Here is an 18,149-nt window from a genome sequence, read left to right on the forward strand (position 1 = left end):
TTGCTTTTGTTAATAATCTACAGTAATAACAGTAATAGCAGCAAACACTCATGTATTGCCCACCGTATGCCTGGCACTGTTATGAGCATTTTGTGTGTATTAACTGATGAATCCTCACAACAATCTTCGGGTAGACACTGTTACTATCCCATTGTGCTGATGACACTGAGGCGTAAGTTAAGTAACTCATCCCAGGTCATTATACTTAGTAAATGGTGGAGTCATGAGTTGAATCTAGACCGTCTTTCAGAAATCTGTGCTCTTGTATCACACTGCCTCCCTGTTTGCTAAATCCAGCATTCAGTTCTCTGTACCTACCTTACTTTACCTCTCAGCAAGGCACTGTTTTCACTTCATTTCTCAGAGGCCTACGTCTTCCTAACAATTCCTTCTCAACTCCTTTAGCGGTTCTTGTTCCTCTTCCCAAATTGTTAATGTTGGAATGTTCCAGGGTTTAGTCCTCTGCCCACTTCTTTCCTCCATTTATATTATTCTTAATCCCATGACTTGTGCAGTTCTCCAGTCCCAGACTCTCCCTAGAACTGCAGACACATATCCTTCTAGCCACTGGAATTTCCCCCTTTGCCTCAACCTTTCTAGTTCCCTCCCCACCCGCCCCCACACCATCTTTTCCTGTTCTATTATCCTAATCCTTCATTCCTTGTTTTTATTTCGTTGAGTGGAAACTTGGTAATACTGGGAGGGTTACAGGTTATGATAGCTCAGATTTTATAAATAATTTGCTTACTTACCCCATTTTTGCTAAGGCGATTTGTGTGGAACTTCTTCCGCCTGGAGAATGAACATCTGAATAACTGTGGTGAGTTCCGTGCCGTGCGGGACATCTCTGTGGCCCCTCTGAATGCAGATGACCAGACACTCCTAGAACAGATGATGGATCAGGATGACGGCGTACGAAACCGCCAGAAGAACCGGCCATGGAAGTACAGCCAGAGCATATCCTTGCGCCGGCCTCGCCTCGCTTCTCAGTATGTATGGATTCTGCTTTTCAGAGACCAGTTTCCTTTAGGTGTTGACCCTGGTTAACATTTAAGCCAAAGAGGTATCAGGTTGAACCACATGGAAATCCTGGCATTCAACCATTTTTCACCTACCAAAAACAGCAAGAGCAGCAATTTCATATAATCCAATCTATAGAATGTTTTAACACAGAGAGTAAAATGTCATTAATACATTAATTAATACATTAATGCTACGAATTTGACATTAAAAGTACACTGGGGAAAATTTGATGGAAAATAATTTACTTGACTCTTCAGTATGTTTTGTATACAAATAATTTTCAAGTTACAAACTTTAGGAATCCTGGCTCTGCAACTTGACCTCTATGTAACCTTGACCAAATTACCTAATTTCTCTATATTGCCCTTCCTCTGAAAATTGAAATTAATCTGATCCCTGCTTATAGAGTGGTTATGACATGGGATTTAGACCAGTTTCCTCACAGAAAAAGTTCTTATATATAAATAGCTTGTATTTATTATTTTTATTTTCTTACCAAAATACCCAAATAGTATTTTTATAAGCCATTAACTTTGTATGATCCTAAAAGGAGCAATAAATGTAGACTATATTGTGGCTGCACTTGGAATTTAGAAACAGATTTCACAGTGGATTGGAATGACGGGGGAGACTTAAGTTGAGCGTGGGCAGTTGTCTAAAGGATAAGAGAATACTTGACTAAGCCAGAGGCACAGTAAAGACAATTAAGGGCAGAAGGGAAGCTATGTGACTAGAACTATAGTAAAACAAAACAAAACAAAACTGTAGCTGAGTAGATGAAAAATGATTATAAAAGGCTGAAAAATACAAACTTGATCATATAGGCAGGAAGGATTCAAAGATTGTTTTTCTTTTTCTTTTTTTTTTTTTGGAGAATGTTTTTCATGATAGAATGACGTGAAAGTAGTATTTTCAGAAGCTTTAATGCCACTGTGGAAGATACGTTGGGAAATGGAACCCTAAAGTCCAGAAAACCAACTGGAAGGCCACCATGGTATTCTGAAGTATCAGACATGGAGGACTTGGGTTAGAATGCTTTACAGTAGGACTAAAAATAATATAAGGAGATGTTTTAAAGGACCTAAAAAAATTAGGAGGTAGTAATAGTAACCCATAGATATAGAAGAGCAGAGGAGAAATTGCCCAAGCTTCAGATAGAATTTGGAAGTTCTCTGAAGAGGACAGGTAGAGAAAAGAAAAGCCGGGAGCTAAGCCTGAGGAAACACAGAGAAAAGGAAAAAAGGAATAAACAAAAGGAGCAAGAAAGGAAGGACCAGCGAGGTCATTGGGAAGAACATCAAAACAAAGCACGAGACTGTTGTAGTAAGGTCACAGAGTTTGAAGAAGCAGGAGGAGGGTCTGGGAGGGATGGTGGGGTGAACAAGTAAGTGCAGCGGGTGAGAGGAGGTAGTTGTGTCATTGAGCATTATCCTTGTCAGTCACCAGCAGAGGGCAGTCTAAACATACACTATTTCTGCTTCAGAACCAGGGAAGCTTTTGGGCACTAAACTATTATGTTCAATTCCAGGAGTGAAGTGGAAAAACACTGAGATAGTAGACTGCAACCAGAAGAAGATGTTTAGAACAATGGAACAGGTTATGTGCAATGGAGAGAGCAGGAAATCTAAAATAAGAAGTTTGGAATTTGAGTACTCACTCTGTGACTCCCGCAGCCTTTAGCACATCCTTTACCTTGCTAAATGTCAGTTTCTACCTCTGTCAAGTGGAAATAATGACACCTAATTCACAAAGGACCACTTGTACCTCATAGGGCTTATGAAATGCAGATTATTTTAATATTATCAAATCCTATTTCTCATCTAGTACAGGAGTGTCTCCCATTGCCTCCTGATTAGATGGCCATCTTATGCTGACTGGAAATTGTCGGTGATAATGAAGTTTATAACTAGATGGGGCACCTAGTTTTATTGTTGGATGGTCATTATGGTGGCTAACTTACGTTAGGCTGAAACGTGCTTCTCTGTAACTTTAACCAGTTGCTCCTAGTTGGGCTACCATGTCTTAGTCTCCTCCCTCTTCTGCATCATACCCTGTCAACTTTTGAAGACAACTGTCCTGCCTCTCCTTAGGTCTTATCTTCTGCTGGTTTACTCACCTAGTTTCATGTGCATCTCAAATGGAAGTATTTCTATCAGTGCTCATCATAATTCCTCATATTTATCTCATACTTAGGCTTTTTATATCCATTTTCTCACTTGATATTGATACTGTCTCCATGAGGTAAGAGTACTGTTATGTGAAATGGGTATTATTATTCCTGCCTTATAGAGATGAAAATAATAACAGTCAAAAAGTTACATCATACAATTAGTACTCAAACTCAGATCTTCTTTTTTTACTCAAGTAAATTAACATACAGTGTTTTATTAGTTTTAGGTATACAATATGATTCACTATTTCTGCATATTACAGAGCATTCATCACAATAAGTGTACTCTTATTTCCCCCCATCTTCCCACCCGTGTCCCCTCTGGCAATCAGTAGCTTATTCTGTGTATGTAAGAGTCTGAGTTTTTTGTTTCTTTTTTTCCTCCTTTTTTTGTTCACTTGTTTTGTTTCTTAAATTCCACATGTGAGTAGGATCATATGATATTTGTCTTTCTCTGACTTACTTCACTTAGCATTTTACTCTCAAGGTCTATCCATATTGTTGCAAATGGCAAGATTTCATTATGCTTTATGGCTGATCAAACTCAGTTCTTCTAGATTGCTTCTTTCTCTGCTATGCATGTCTGGCCATTTTTCTTGTCACCTTCTTGTGGTTGCAGTCTAGTTTCTTAATGTTTTTCCAGTAATACCCAAAATTGAGTATGAACCTCCAGGAATAGTCCATCTGGTGCAATATATAATTCCCATTTATGATGTATTTTTAATGGTGATAAGATGGGATATGTACCTAATACCATGAACATGTTTGTATTTTAATAATGGACTAAGTTCTTTTTTCCCCCTTATTCCACTAGATCCAAGGCTCGTGACACTAAGGTATTGATAGAAGACACAGATGATGAAGCTAACACTTGAATCCTCTGAAGTCTAGATTAACATCTTTGGTTTTCCTACTCTACAATTCTTTCCTCGACCAACGCAACCTCTAGTACCTTTCCAGCCGAAAACAGGAGAAGACACATAACACATTTCCGAGCTCTTCCCGATCGGATCCTATGGACTCCAGACAAGCTCACTGTGTTTCTTTTCTTTTCTTCTGGTTTAATTTTCATTTTCTATTTTTAAAACAAATATTTACTTCATTTTGCCAATCAGAGGACATTTTAAGGAACAAAAACATAGTATCTTATGGATTGTTTACAATCACAAGGACACAGATACCTATCAGGATGGAAGAACAGGCATTGCAAGGACCCTCTGATAGGACGGTACCGAGATACCTCGGCTTCCGCTGGGCCCGGTTTTGACTGGTTGAAACCGGACATTGATTTTTAAATTTTTTGTCAGTTTATGTGGAGAATTCTTTCCTTTCCTTCATACCCAGCGCAAATGCACTGGCCGCACTTGCAGGGAAAGTGCAACTTAGAGCAGTACCTTCATTCATGAAGCTACTTTTTAATTTGATGTAACTTTTCTTATTTTGGGGTGGGTTGCTGGGTGGGCGGGAAATATGATGTATTTGTTGCATATAGTTTTCTCATTATTTATGAAACTTAACCATAAAAGAATGCTATAACTCCTGTGCAATGAAGGTGGTAACAGTGAAAGACGACAGGGGAAACTAATGTTGGACAGCATGTGAGGGTTTAGTCCACAATACCTCTTTCATGAGACGACTCGCACCAGTTTGACTTTTTCTTTTCTTTTCTTTTTTAATTTTAAGCCAAAGTTTTATTACTGATTTTTTAAGTTGCTGCTGCTTTAGAATCCTGAGCATGTCTTTCATAACAAAGCATCTATATACTTCTACGTAACCGGTTGAAATTTTTTAAAAGATCTGATACTTTTTTTTTTAAGGAACAAATGTGGAATATATTTGCCCATACTCCAACCATAACAAATGAAGTTATGCCTTATTAAGTTTCAGCATTTAGGGTAATGGAAGTATAAACTTTACTGACTCTGAATGAGAAGATAAGCTATTTCAGAGACTCCCTACACCTTATTGGATAGTTTTTCTTTTGGATTCACTTGCTTTAGCCAGAATTTGGTCAAATTAAAAGTCTGTTTTGGGGAAACCATATTTTTGAGAGCAAAGAACAAATTATCCTTCTACTGTCACATTACGTGAATAAAACAGACCTTGGCAGCCATTTCTCCCAGCAGTTTTAAAGAATGAACATTGGATTTCATTCCCTCCTATGAGACAAAAAACAACCTGCTTTTAAGATTTTGGGGGTCTAAACTTGGTGTAAACAAAAGGTATATTTCTTAGACCTTATCAGACTCTCATGGTCTGTGCACACTGCCCATTTTTACTTCTTTGTCTAATTTCTTTCCTACGTTCCTAAGTCATCCAAATAAGCCCCCAAACCTTAAAGGATTTTGCTTCCTTGAATGTGGTTGGCATTAAATTGAGCATTTCATTATCTAACAAAATTAATATAAATACCAGAAAAAGTGAAATATGTTTTAATCCACCCATCCCCCCGCAGTCCAGATGAAGATTCCAACATCAACATCAGTAGATTCATGAAAGTAAATTACTTCTGCCGTTTTCAGCTTAATCTTAGGCAAAGAGACAAATGAGTGGAAGGGCAGCTGTTATTATCACTTACTTAGTCTTGAAAACACATGGTCACTTGCCCCTTACAATACTCCCATGGTCAGTAGCTCTTCTACCATGTATTGCCAAGTCTTCCTTACACCTGTTGTGATTCTAGTAGATTATATTAAAGTTACTGTTACTACCAAAATTCTATCAATTAACTGACAAATAGTTCATTTTTAAAGGAGTTTATTCCATTTTTATTCTGACAAGCTTCCAAAGTTTTTTCCATTTCCAAATTGCGAAATTTTTTTTTTCTGAAAAATCATACAAATTTTTGGCTTTTGTTGTTTTTTATGTTTTGCCAAGCATGTTCTTTGGCCCAAAACTAAAGAGGAAAAGTTTAATTACTTTTTTTTAGTTTAATCATTTATAATAATCAGTGGTAATAATTTAGTGACCTTTAATAGATTAAAGGTTTCATTACTTATACTTGGGATTTTTTTTTTCTAACTATTTTGTTTTTGTACTTTAAAACTATGGGGGAAATATCACTGGTCTGTCAAGAAGTAACAGTAATTATTACTGAGTTGGATAAGTCCAGTGGACCAGCCATTTCTTGTACAAATAAAACTGGTGGTACTAATGTGTATCCAGAGCAATCTGAATTGTCAACTTCATTTTCTGTTAGTGGCACTATATAATGACACACATAAAATCTTATAGTTGACTTCTGGTATTTGAACTCCCCAGTGTTTTTCTTTCAGTGTATCCTATGGCCAATTTGATCTTTCCTCAACTGTTATGATTCTAAACCCTAATCAGTATTATTTTTTTCATAGATAATACAATGTTAGAGTTTGTTCCTTTTCTGATGTGTTTATCCTTTTAGCATAGTCTGTTCAAGAATGAGAAGACTTATGTAACATTCAGCTTACCAGGACAGATGCTCAAATAAGTATTTAAATACACAGCTTTATGTGCCTTGTGAAGCTGTAGAGAGAAAAGCAGATTTTTCCTCATCAAGAGGAAGCAGTTTGGGAGACAGAGTATACATTTAAATTTTCTTCCTTGAAAAAAAGGCAATGTGCATTTTTCTCTTCTAAGTTTTAAATGCCCTACCAGTTGCCAATGCTGTGTCCTACCTAATGCTTTATTGGAGATGTCTGTACACTGAAACTCTCAGAACTTTTAGGAAATTAATATCACAGAGTCATTTTAAAGGAGTAGCATTCTAACCAAAGGTAAAACTTCATCTGATTTTAGGTTTAGAAATTCTAGTTTTATTTTATTTGAGAATCAGTTTAAATACTCTTCAAAGGAATAAAAAGGAAGTATTAAATGAATAAAGTTCATTGATATGTATAGAGAAATCAGAAGACAAAGAAAAATGGCTTATTTTCTACTCACAAACATGCACCTATGCTTAAGGCTGCCTATACCATTAAAATGGAATCATTGATGATTTCATGCCATACAGAGAGACAATAAAATGATAAAATTAAGTCATCATTAACTAGGTTATAATGGTAATTTTATGGAAAATGGAAAGAAGTTGAAAACCCATATGCAACTTTCTTTTCCAGTGTCTCTCATTTTTCTACTTAAGAAAGCTGCTCAGCTTCAGAGTCAGAAGCAATGCTGTGAGAGTATGCCAGTCTCCTCATCAGTCTCCTGTATGGCCTCTTAAGGAAAATGAGGCCTAGCCCCCAGGATCTGCAACTCCCCAAAGTTTTCAGCATGAGAGTTTTAAGATTTTAATAGATTTTACCAGAAGTAAGTTGTTGATATAGGGTATCCTTCCACCATAGTCTGACCAAAGTACATTCATAACTACAGAAAGCAGTGCATCCTTTCTTAAGAGGTGAACTAAGGCGAGTTAAAAATAAAAAGTAACCTATTACTGATTTTTACTGGCATCAGATTAACAGACATTTAGGTGAAGAAATTAAAATGATTGTGGAGATAGCAGAGAAGAGTGGGAAGGTGTTGGATTGTGGCAGCAAGAAACAGGGCAGTTAAAAAGGGTGTGAAATCAGTGGCATCAGTCTTGCCTCTCTGTCTCTCCATTAGTGGTTATGCTGGTAGAGCCCTGCCTTTATGTTCCCATCATTTTCTTTTATTCCTTTGCATTATTTAGGAAATAATGCCCAAATGCAATTTCCTAAGTAATGACTAGGAAAACTTCTTAACCTAAGGAAACTAATTTAGGAAATAACCCTATCCATGGCATTATTTTATTCAAAAACTTAAGATTCTCTAAAGTGATTGCACTGTTTGGTAAACAAATTTCAGAATACAGTTCTCCTTAATTTGCATGAAATTTTCCTTTCTCAGAAAATAAGTACTTCTTGCTATATAACATATTTAAATTTTTTTAATTAAGATTGCTTCTCAGATTAAAAAAAATCATGTTGAATCTATGGCTTTTTCAACTACAAAATTGCCACACTTTTCTCAAATCTAATAAAGCCAGCATCATTACATATAAAATCCGTAGTTTCTAGGTAAAGACAATACAAGTTATGGTAGCACTTCAGAAAAAGGTAAAGAAGAATAAATCAGATTTATCAGCTTATTTCATTTTATAATGCATCTAAATGTTATTTCTTATGATGATTAGGAGAGTTAAAATGAGATTTTGCAAATTACTTAAATACGTTTCTACATTTCAGGAATCAGTCTTGATAGTAAATCTTAAAAGCAAACTTTCTGCATTATACTTGCAATCTATACAATGTCAGAGCACAGTGATAATGTGGGATAGAATTGATTATATTAGACCCTAAGAAGCTTGTAATGGTCAGTGCTACAGACCAGTAATTTAACTGGCATTAAACCACACTCTACTCACCACACTTGAAAAAGTAAAATTTCATTAGATTGGAAAGAGCTTAATTTAAGCAATATGAGTAGTTTTCCTGGGAATGGAGATGAGCCTCCTGATTGGTACACTTCATAATGGCCGTTCTTGTATGAAACTGGCAAAACTCTGATACTGAGTTGCCCCATAAAAACAACCTCCCATCATATATTTGCTTACTTACAGTGGAAGAGGAAGTAAGAGGGACAAGATGAGTGTTTCCCCTGAAGTGAAAAGAATCATTATACTTATTTTCATCTAAAATATGTTTCCTTGTAGCAGACCTTTGGTTTATTTTATTAGTATATCGAAGCCACCTTCAGTTTGTTTATGGTGCCATCAACCTAAGGAGGACAATCAAATAACCAATTGTTTGCCTTGGATTCAGTGTGTCTGCTAATTACAGTCTCATCTTGTATACCTTCAAAACCAGTTACTTGACTAAACTTCTACCACATTACCTTAGTTCTTCCTATGCCCTTTCCTCTGGACCACCCAAATCAGAGGGAAGACTTACTATCAGAAAGGTGTGGACTTAAAAGAAAGAGCAAGGATTCCATCTCACTACCCAAACTTCCTGAAGTTCCTACCCCAATTTCCCTGATTGTCCTGTAACAACACCAGCATGGTGGGAATAGGGAGAAAGATCATGGGGAATCCTGAAAGAATGCTGTAATTGTCATGGCATTGTTATTCTTTTGAAGTGTAAAGTAAAATTGTGATCCACTCACATTTGCAAAAAGAGCAGAATTCAAGCTTTATCACATTAAGATTAATTTCTTGCTATATTCTGGATTAGCACAGAAGCTTGTATCAATGAAGACTATTTAGGAGGGGAATAGGGTGTAAAATGTATCTGTCTTTTCAAATCCTCTCCCTCTACTCATGTTTCCTTCACCCCCCTACCACATTGTGTTGGTCAAATGATACTATTCTATGAAACCCTGAGCTATAGTTGTCAAAAGTAACTATGGAATGTGATTAGTCCTCTGTGGGTGCTTCTTTCCCTCTTTTTTTCTCCCTTGCTTTCTTTCTTACTCTCTCCACTCTGGTAAATGGAAAAGGTGACGTCAAAGAATTGATGCTTGCTTGGACTCATGTTGTATCTGTGACTATGCTATTAGCTGTCTCCTTTTTCCTTCTTATATGGGTAGAATTCTTACGATGTGTGGAGTTCCCTTCTTGATAAGTAGGTTAAATGCACAACGTGGTACTGTTTTATAGTTTCTAGATGGTTGTATAAAGCAAAAAGTTAATGTGGTTATGTGTTTTTAAAAGAAAATAAGTGATTGGTTACAAACTCTGTCCTTTTTTCATTATTACAAGCTCTGTTTTCCAACAGTTTGCTGACTCCTTTGTCATTGGCGAATGGCTTGTGTGATTGCATGTTTTTCTGTCTGGGTTTCTTGGGATTCCTGAACATGATTCTTCTTAAGACTAACGTGTGTAAGAGTTTAGGACAAACATATTTCAAGGATGAAACATTTTTTTAACTTTTTCACTAAACTGAAAAATAATCTTAAATGGCCTTTTGTCTTTAGGAGTCTTAGGCATCTAATGGAATGATATAACAGCTCATTTTTTTCCTACTCATACAGAAATGCAGTTATTAGATGAAATGATAAGTTTAATTGTGTTTTGGAGAGTTGGACTCTGTTTTCACTGACATATCCATGTAGAGAGGAGACAGTAGCTATAGGACGATAAGATTGGATGGCTTTTCTAAGTGTCACTGATGCCTACAGAAGGCTAATGAACCACTGAGGGCAAGTATCAGGTAATTGAAAGCCAGATGTGAAACGGCCTTTTTAGTTGCATACAGCATTCTCATTTCCTACAGCAGGAATCAAAGGGAGAAAGGAGAGAAAGAAGACCAAGCCAGGACTTAATAGAGTAGCAGAATTTCAAAGACAGACGACCAAGACAGATCTGTTATGCAAGGTCAGGGTCCTTATCAGGAAAATTGGACACATCAGATACAACATCTAATTGGATCCCCTTCCAAAAGATTTTAATTCCACAAGCTCCTGGGAAAAGTCCGAGTCTATAGACCTATTTCCCCATAATCCTCATTAACTCCCCAATCCTACTCCATGATAGGAGACAGTAAAGAGACTTCTCTTCTGCAAGACAATACATCCACACTCAGGATCCTCATAACTCAGCTGGGACCACACTGGCCTAGCTAAGGGAAGATAGAGACTACACTAAAGGGACCATAAAATAGTACAGGTACTGATAGGAGTTGGAGGAGATCCTGAGGATGCCTGAAGAAAGGAGCCAGAATATAAGATTGAATAGAGAAGAGTTGTTGACTTGGAAGTACACCCCCAAGATACAGAATTTAATTCCATAGTAAAGATTCCAGGAATTAGTGCAAACTTGCTACTAGCATGGCTACCAGAAGCATGGAAAAAGTGATGGTCCACGTGAGTTAAAAAATGGCCCAGTTGAGTAGAGTTAAAATCCAGAACTGCCTTTGCAGACAGTGAAGGATGGAGCTAAAAGTCTCAGGGAAGCAGTCATGCTGGATATACTATGGCTGGAAGGGCAAGAGGAAACACCATGGACAAAGGTCCTGAGGTTCATAGGTTCCTTAGCATCACCAAAAATTCAGAGGTGACTCTTTATAAAGATGCCTCTACCGAACAATGTCGGCTGATAGCAGCAACAGGGGTGATAGAACTCAAACAACAGAGCCAGGTGGCAACCTAAAACCATCCAAAGCCAAGAAGTCACGATTACTCTCCTGATGGCAAGGTCAGAGTGGCAGCCAAGAGGGCCAGAACCACAGAGAGGTATGAGATAATTCCTATAACAGTGTCCCTAGAGACAAAATAGATGGGCAGTCACCCAGCTTGTACTACTTAGCTTATACTAGCAGAAGTCAATGATGGGCAACTTCAAAGCTGAGGGCAGTTGCCCCAGTAAAAAGTCATAATCCCTTGCCCGATTTCTTAACCTGAGCAAGCCAGTTTTCAGACCCAGAACTGCTGTCAAAAGAGATGACTGGGTCCATAGGAGGGAAAACACTGCAATATCATGGCAAGTATACATAATAGTGATTAGGTAACTACCCATTAGGAAAAAGGGAATGCCCAGACATTTGAGAACAGTTGGACATAGGTCATGAGTTGTCATTAATGGCCCAAGACCTGAATCTTCATGGCCCCCATGTTAGAGTGGGTCCTATGAGGGCCAGATAATAAATGTAGTCCTGACCAATGTCCAGTTTACAGAGATCCTCAGCATCCATGGCCTCACTCAAATAGGAATGACCTATTTGGTGGTTGGCCCAACCCCCACTTGCATCCTTGGTCTGCAAAATAAGAGCTATCATATTGGAAAGGGCCAAGTGGAATTCTCTCAAATTAACTTCCGTCACGTATAAATAAACGTAAAGTCATATTGTGGGGAGAAGAGAATAGAGATTTATTGCCATATTCTATTTACCTCCTCCTCTCAGTCCTTATTAGTTTGACCAGTCTGGTCCCTAAAGAAACCACATGGAGTAGGAAGGGTAACTAAACTAATACAATCTCAAGTATAATAACGCCAGTTGCCGGCACAGTGCCAGATGTGGCATCTTCATTAGACCAGATCAATACCACCTCAAGAGTATAGTATACAGCCATTGATTGGGTGAAGGCATTCTTTTTTCTTTAAGTCAAAACAAAAGATCAGAAACAATTCACATTTCCATGGAAATAATAGACATTAATAGTTTTGCTCCAATGCCATGCTAAGTTCAAACATACCCATGCCAGCTGGACATCCACAGAACAACACATTCATCTATTTCATCAGTGACATATTGAGTCAGATAACCAAGAGATGACTGGCTTGCTGGAGACCTTTATAAGACACGTGTGTTCCAGAGGGCTGGAGCTAAACCCTGCAACAATTCAGGTACCTGCACAACTCTAACATTTGCAGAAGGCCAGGAGTCAGGTCCAGCAACCAGGACATCTGCAAAACAAAGACAAATTATTGCATCTTTTACCTCACTATGAAGAAGGAAACAGGCCTGGTCAGCCTCTTCAAGTTCTCGAGTCAGCATATTCGATACCTAGAGATATCGTTGACTCATGCACCTCGTGACAGAGAAGGCAGCCAACTTTAAGTGAATCCCGGAGCAGAAAAGACCACTCTGCAGCCAGCACAGGCTACCAGGCAGGGAGTCCAGATCCATACGATCTGACAGGCCTCCTGGGATTAGAGGTATCCTTGGGGAGGAAAGGCACCATGTGGATTTTGTAGCAAGTTCCCGTGAGAGAATCACAAGGCAAGCCCCAGGGCTCTGCAGCAAGGCCATGCCATCTGCAGTGAGGAATTGTAGGTTGTTGGAAAACAACCCCTAACCTGCTAGGAGGCCCTGGTAGAGAGAATCACCAAGTACTTTGTAACCAAAATTGCCCATTAAATGCAGGGTCTTCTAAGACCCAGTGAGACGAGCCCAGCAACAACCCATCATAAAGTGGAAGTGGGACCTCCAACAGGAGGAGAGGGTACAAGCAGCCTGCATGAACAGGTAACCCAGACCCCCGGTCACCTACCATGATTTCCCAGAGGTTCCTCTTCCTGGGCACACCTATGGCAGGATGAGGGATCCTGTAAGTCCAACTGGAAGAGGTGGGGAAAAACCCGAGTTGTTGCATGGATGGGCTGACTCCATACGTGAGAGCCAGCTGAAGTTGGAGAGCCTCCTACGGGGTGAAGGGCGGTGGGGAGGGGCCTTAAAAGATAGTAATAAGAGAAAATCCTCACAATATTCAGAGCTTTGAGTAGTGTCCTTGGTGCAGAAAAAAGAAGTGTCCCAAGGTTAGAATATATTGGCAAATCGCCCAGCTAGCTGATGAGGAAAAACAGGAAAATTAGGGATAAAGGGTCTGGGATGAAGGTGTGTGGATGGACTTATAGGAGAGGACTCAAAGGAGGAAAATCTTTGTATTATATGTTCAAGTCCCCAGAGAGCATCCACCATTGATGAAGAACTAAATCAAGTAGACAGATGACTCAGTCCACTGGCCTCAGCCAACCTCTATCACCAGCCACTCCAGCGTTGGCACAACAGAAACATGAGCAAAATGTGGAAGCAGTGATGAAGGCTATTCATGGGCCAACGGCAAAGACTCTCACTTACCAAAGATAATTTGACTACTGCTGCCACTAAAGTTATCCTGCCTATAGCAGCACCAACAACGAGTCCCCAGTAGAGCACCATATTGATTGGTCTTCCTCAAGAGACAAACCGACCACTTGGTAGCAGTTTGACTACCTTGGGCTCTTCCTGCTCTGGAAAGTTCAGATATCTGTTCCTTGTTCTCAGAAGAATAGATATATATATACAGGTCATGGGTCAGCACAGTCTCAACCAGCACCACCATATGGTTTGTGGAGTGTTCAATCCACTGGCATGGGATTCCATATCCTATCACCTCAAACCAGAGGACCAACTTTACAGCATAGAGGTTCCATGAAAGAGCTCGTGAACGTGGAGTTCACTCTATCATAGCATAGAACCCATCTCTCAGCTGCCAGCCTGGAAGAGCACCGAAATGGTATAGTGAAGACACAGAGTGCCACATCAGAGGCAACACGTGGAGTATGGGTGTCATCCTCCAAGGTTCGGTACATGCATTGAAACAAAAACCTGTATATGGTGGTACTGTGCCCACAAAAAGGACACAAGGGTCTGAGTACCAAGGAGCAGAAGCAGGAGTAGCTCCACTTAACACTGTGTCTGTTAATCCACTTTCTGCTTTCTGTCCCCCTAACTCAGCTCTGCAGGACTGGTAATCCCACTGAATTATGAGCTCAGGAATTGGGGGCTTCCTGTGTCCAAGCACCAGCAGGCAGGAAGAGGAATCACCTTCCTGATAGTGTCATTGACCCTGATCACCAGGAAGCAGAAGGGCTGCTATTACACACTGAGGGCAGGGAAGATTATGTTTGGCACCCGAGGGTAGAAAAAATGTTTGTGTTTCCGCAGACACTAGGTATCATTTATATCATCATTTATATCATCATTTATATCACATGTTTCCAGGTTATCAGAATCTGGTCGTGTTCCTTGTTTTCAAGTAATTTTTTAACTTTTTGTAAATTGTAGGTAATTATATGTAAATTTTGTCTCTTCTGGGAGTGATTTTAATTGATGTATTTCACACTGCATTAAAAAATTTTGTCCCTACTTGCAATTCATCCCAATATCCCTTAGTGCCAAATATACCTGTGCTCTTTTGACCTTCTTGAATTTTCTATGTATACACTTATCTCATCCCTCTTTGTATCTGTTTGAGGGTCCTGACTTTTTTTTTTTTTCCTGAAAAGAAAACTATCTTTTAATACAGGTGACTCGGCACCTTTTGTACTCTCTTGCCCAGTAGTGACGGTAAATGGAAAACTATAAGAACCTCCGCTTACAAAGGGGCTCAGGTCCCCTGGAGAGGAGGTCTGGGTCATATCAGACCAGCCTCTGAAGCCAGAGGAATGGTAAGTGATGAAGAGAGAACCCAACTCCACCACCGGGGGGTGCCTCATCCTAACTCCCCTTTCAGAGTTTCTCCTCAGGAAGAAGCATTCACCGTAATCCTGGAAGAGACGCTGTCTGAACATGTATGGAAAAGCAAACTGAATGGAACAAGGAGTGAACTGTAGGGGACCCGGAATTGCAACGAGCACCCCTCTCTCCAAGGAAGGACTTGGGGCCCAGGTGTGGGGCCCAGGTGTGGGGGCTGAGGGTCTGACAGCTCCTTCAGGGTCTGCCTCAGGGGCAGAAAGCTGCCTCACCCAAAACCTGCCCTTCCTAACTAGACAAATGCCCACAGAGTGACTGTACTTTATTCTGGGGACACGAAGGCCCAGCCATCTTGTCCCCACACACAACACTCAGAGGTACAATATTCACCCCAGAGTTCCATGCTGGGTTGGCCCCGGTTTGGTCAGGCCTGCCCTGCGGTGCAGCGTCTCCCTGCCTCAGCCGGCTTCTCCCCCTTACTTTCACAGCTCGTCCACCCCAAACTCCCAGTCACTGCCTTCTTTTGGAAAACCTGCCCCGAAATGCTAGTGCCCTTGCTTCTAATCCTTCTTCCCTTATAGTCTGGAATGTCATTTGATTTTATATTGTTTTTTTTTAAACACCCGTGCAACCATGTCATTTCATCAGTAACTCTAAATCATCAGTGACTTATCGGACCAGGTTATTGGCTCCCCTATGTATGTCAGGAGACTGAGAAGTCAAAAACTGTGCTCTCAGGGTGCCTGGGTGGCTCAGTCAGGTAAACGTCTGCCTTTGGCTCAGGTCATGATCCCACGTCAGGCTCCCTTTGCAGCGGGGACCCTGCTTCTCCCTCTGCCTCCTCCTCCCCCTGCTTGTGCGCTCGCTCTCTCTCTCTCTGACAAACAAATAAATAAAATCTTAAAATAAACAAATGAAACTGTACACTATTCCGTCATTTTAGACCTTACCCACAATCAGTTCTGTACATTAGAGGACACAAGGCCCTTTGGAATTTGACCCATCTGCTAGTCCTCATCTCTGTCCTCAAAATGGAGGCACCAAGAAGGTTCCAGCATGAGGCTGATACTCCGGAGAATTCTCCCCTCTTGCTCTTCACCTGGGCAGGTGGTGCCAAGAAGCATTACTTCCTTGCTCCTTCAAGAAGACCCAGACTAAGGCCACCAGTAACCCCCTCCACCTTTAGAGTTCTCCTTATCTTTCTTTTCTTCCTTTTTTAAATTGAAGTTTAGTCAACACACAACGTTGCATTAGTTTCAAGTGCGTAACACAGTGATTCAGCAACTCTACACGTTATGCGAGGCTCCCCACCAGTGCAGCTGCCATCTGTCACCATACAACGTCATCACGTTACCATTGGCTACAGGCCTTATCTGCACCTTTCATCCCTATGACTCACTGAGGCCAGAACTGGAAGACTGTAGCTCCCATCTCCTCCCCCATTTTGCCCATCTCCCTACCCCATCTTCTCTGGCAACCATCCATTTGTTCTCTGTATGTATGGGTCTGCTTCTACTTTTTTGTTTCTTCATTTTTTGTGTGTGTTTTATATTCCACACAGGAGTAAAGTCATGGTATTTTTTCTTTCTCTGACTTATTCCACTTAGTCTAATACCTTCTGGGTCCAACCGTGTTGTTGCAAATGGCAAGATCTCAACCTTTTTTAAATTGCTGAGCAATAGAGCACTCCTTATCTTTACTGAATCTGGTCACTTGTCAGTCTACCCACCGCTTCTAATCCCCCACACTAGCTTGTTCTCAAGGACTAGCATGTTGTCTATTTTTCTACCTTGGGTGTCCAACCATAATGTCTGGTTTACATTAAGAAATATTAATTGGACAAATTCATCAAAAGATCATTTTTTGTATATTCCTAACTGCCAAAAACAGAAAACAAGAAACTATCCACCAATAAGTAAATGGATGAACAAATTGGGTATACAGTCTTAGTCTGGTAAGTTTACCATAAAAAAATAGTACACACTATGTAGCTTAAACCACAGAAATTTATTCTTCCTTGTTCTGGAAGCTGGAAGTCCAGGATTAAAGTGTCAGCAGATTTGGTGTCTGCAGAGGCCTTTCTCCTTGGCTTGCTGATGACTATCTTCTCACTCTCTCTTCACATGGCCCTTTCTCTGTGGATGTGTCAAAAGATAATTTTTAAAAGAGGGCATGATCGTGCCTCTCATGTAGTTGTAATAGCTGTAAGAGGAACACATGTCAGAGATGTGATTTAAGTCATTAATGAAGGAGAGAACCAGTACCATGGTACCACCTAGGCAAAAGAGAATCCAAAACACAAATATACAGACATCTGGAAAGCTGAGAAACATTTACAAATAAATGCAAAATCAGCAATATTTTGCTAGTCAGTATCCATGGGAATATCCACTAAATACAACAGGCTTTTCTGAGGATAAAAGTCATTCGCATGACTCTCCATTTTTCTACAACTTAAAGAATTATAAAATAGCTTAGACAATCTGGAAGGATGCAGTAGACAGTGCCCCCAGTGATCCTCTTAGTCCAATGTCTTTCCCGTTTTCTCCTACAGTTTAATTAATGTCTAACTCTTCCTCGCCAAATTATGCATTTAACATAATTTTTTTTTTTAAAAAACCACACAGCAAAATGCTTTGTTCTCAGATACGCTAGAGAACAATCCTTTCCGGCTTTAGCCAGTTAGCTAAAGCCAGCAGTCTGGTTTGGATCCTGAGGAAGATGGAATCCCCCTGTCCGCTGTCCTCCCGTTTCCTCTAAATTTTCACAGATATGGCCCAATTCTTAGCAAGAGGTATTATTAACAATATCAATATTAGCAAGGGAAAGACTTTGTTGTCTTAGCTTCTCTGAAGAGTTAGAAAAAGCTAACTGTCTTTCTGGTGATGTGTAGGGCTCTACCAACAGTGATTTTCACCATGGCTTTCCTTGGGGGAGAGAGAAAAGACTCGTGGGCCCAGCTCCCAAGGCAGGTACAGAAATGGAGCTGGATGCTAGGGCAGAAAGGTTGGGGGAAGGAGCCCCATGGGGAGAAAGGAGAACAGGAGTCTAGTGAGGCTGTTCCG

The 18,149-nt window shown here is 40.0% G+C and overlaps 1 protein-coding gene across 2 annotated transcripts in view; it reads left to right on the top strand.

Annotated features, from left to right (window-relative positions):
• Positions 1–6,446, top strand: part of XPR1 (xenotropic and polytropic retrovirus receptor 1) — a 239,905-nt gene extending 233,459 nt beyond the window's left edge. The window contains exons 14-15 of one of the 2 annotated variants that reach the window (XM_032319240.1): positions 768–989; positions 4,008–6,446. In XM_032319240.1, the coding sequence (XP_032175131.1) occupies positions 768–989; positions 4,008–4,068 (283 nt within the window). In that variant the 3' untranslated portion in view covers positions 4,069–6,446. The remainder of the gene's footprint in view (positions 1–767; positions 990–4,007) is intronic. The other variant, XM_032319241.1, reaches the window with a different exon arrangement.
• The last annotated feature ends 11,703 nt before the right edge of the window (positions 6,447–18,149 follow it).

The sequence above is a fragment of the Mustela erminea genome, chromosome 17 (genome assembly GCF_009829155.1).
Source record: "Mustela erminea isolate mMusErm1 chromosome 17, mMusErm1.Pri, whole genome shotgun sequence".
NCBI lineage: Eukaryota > Metazoa > Chordata > Mammalia > Carnivora > Mustelidae > Mustela > Mustela erminea.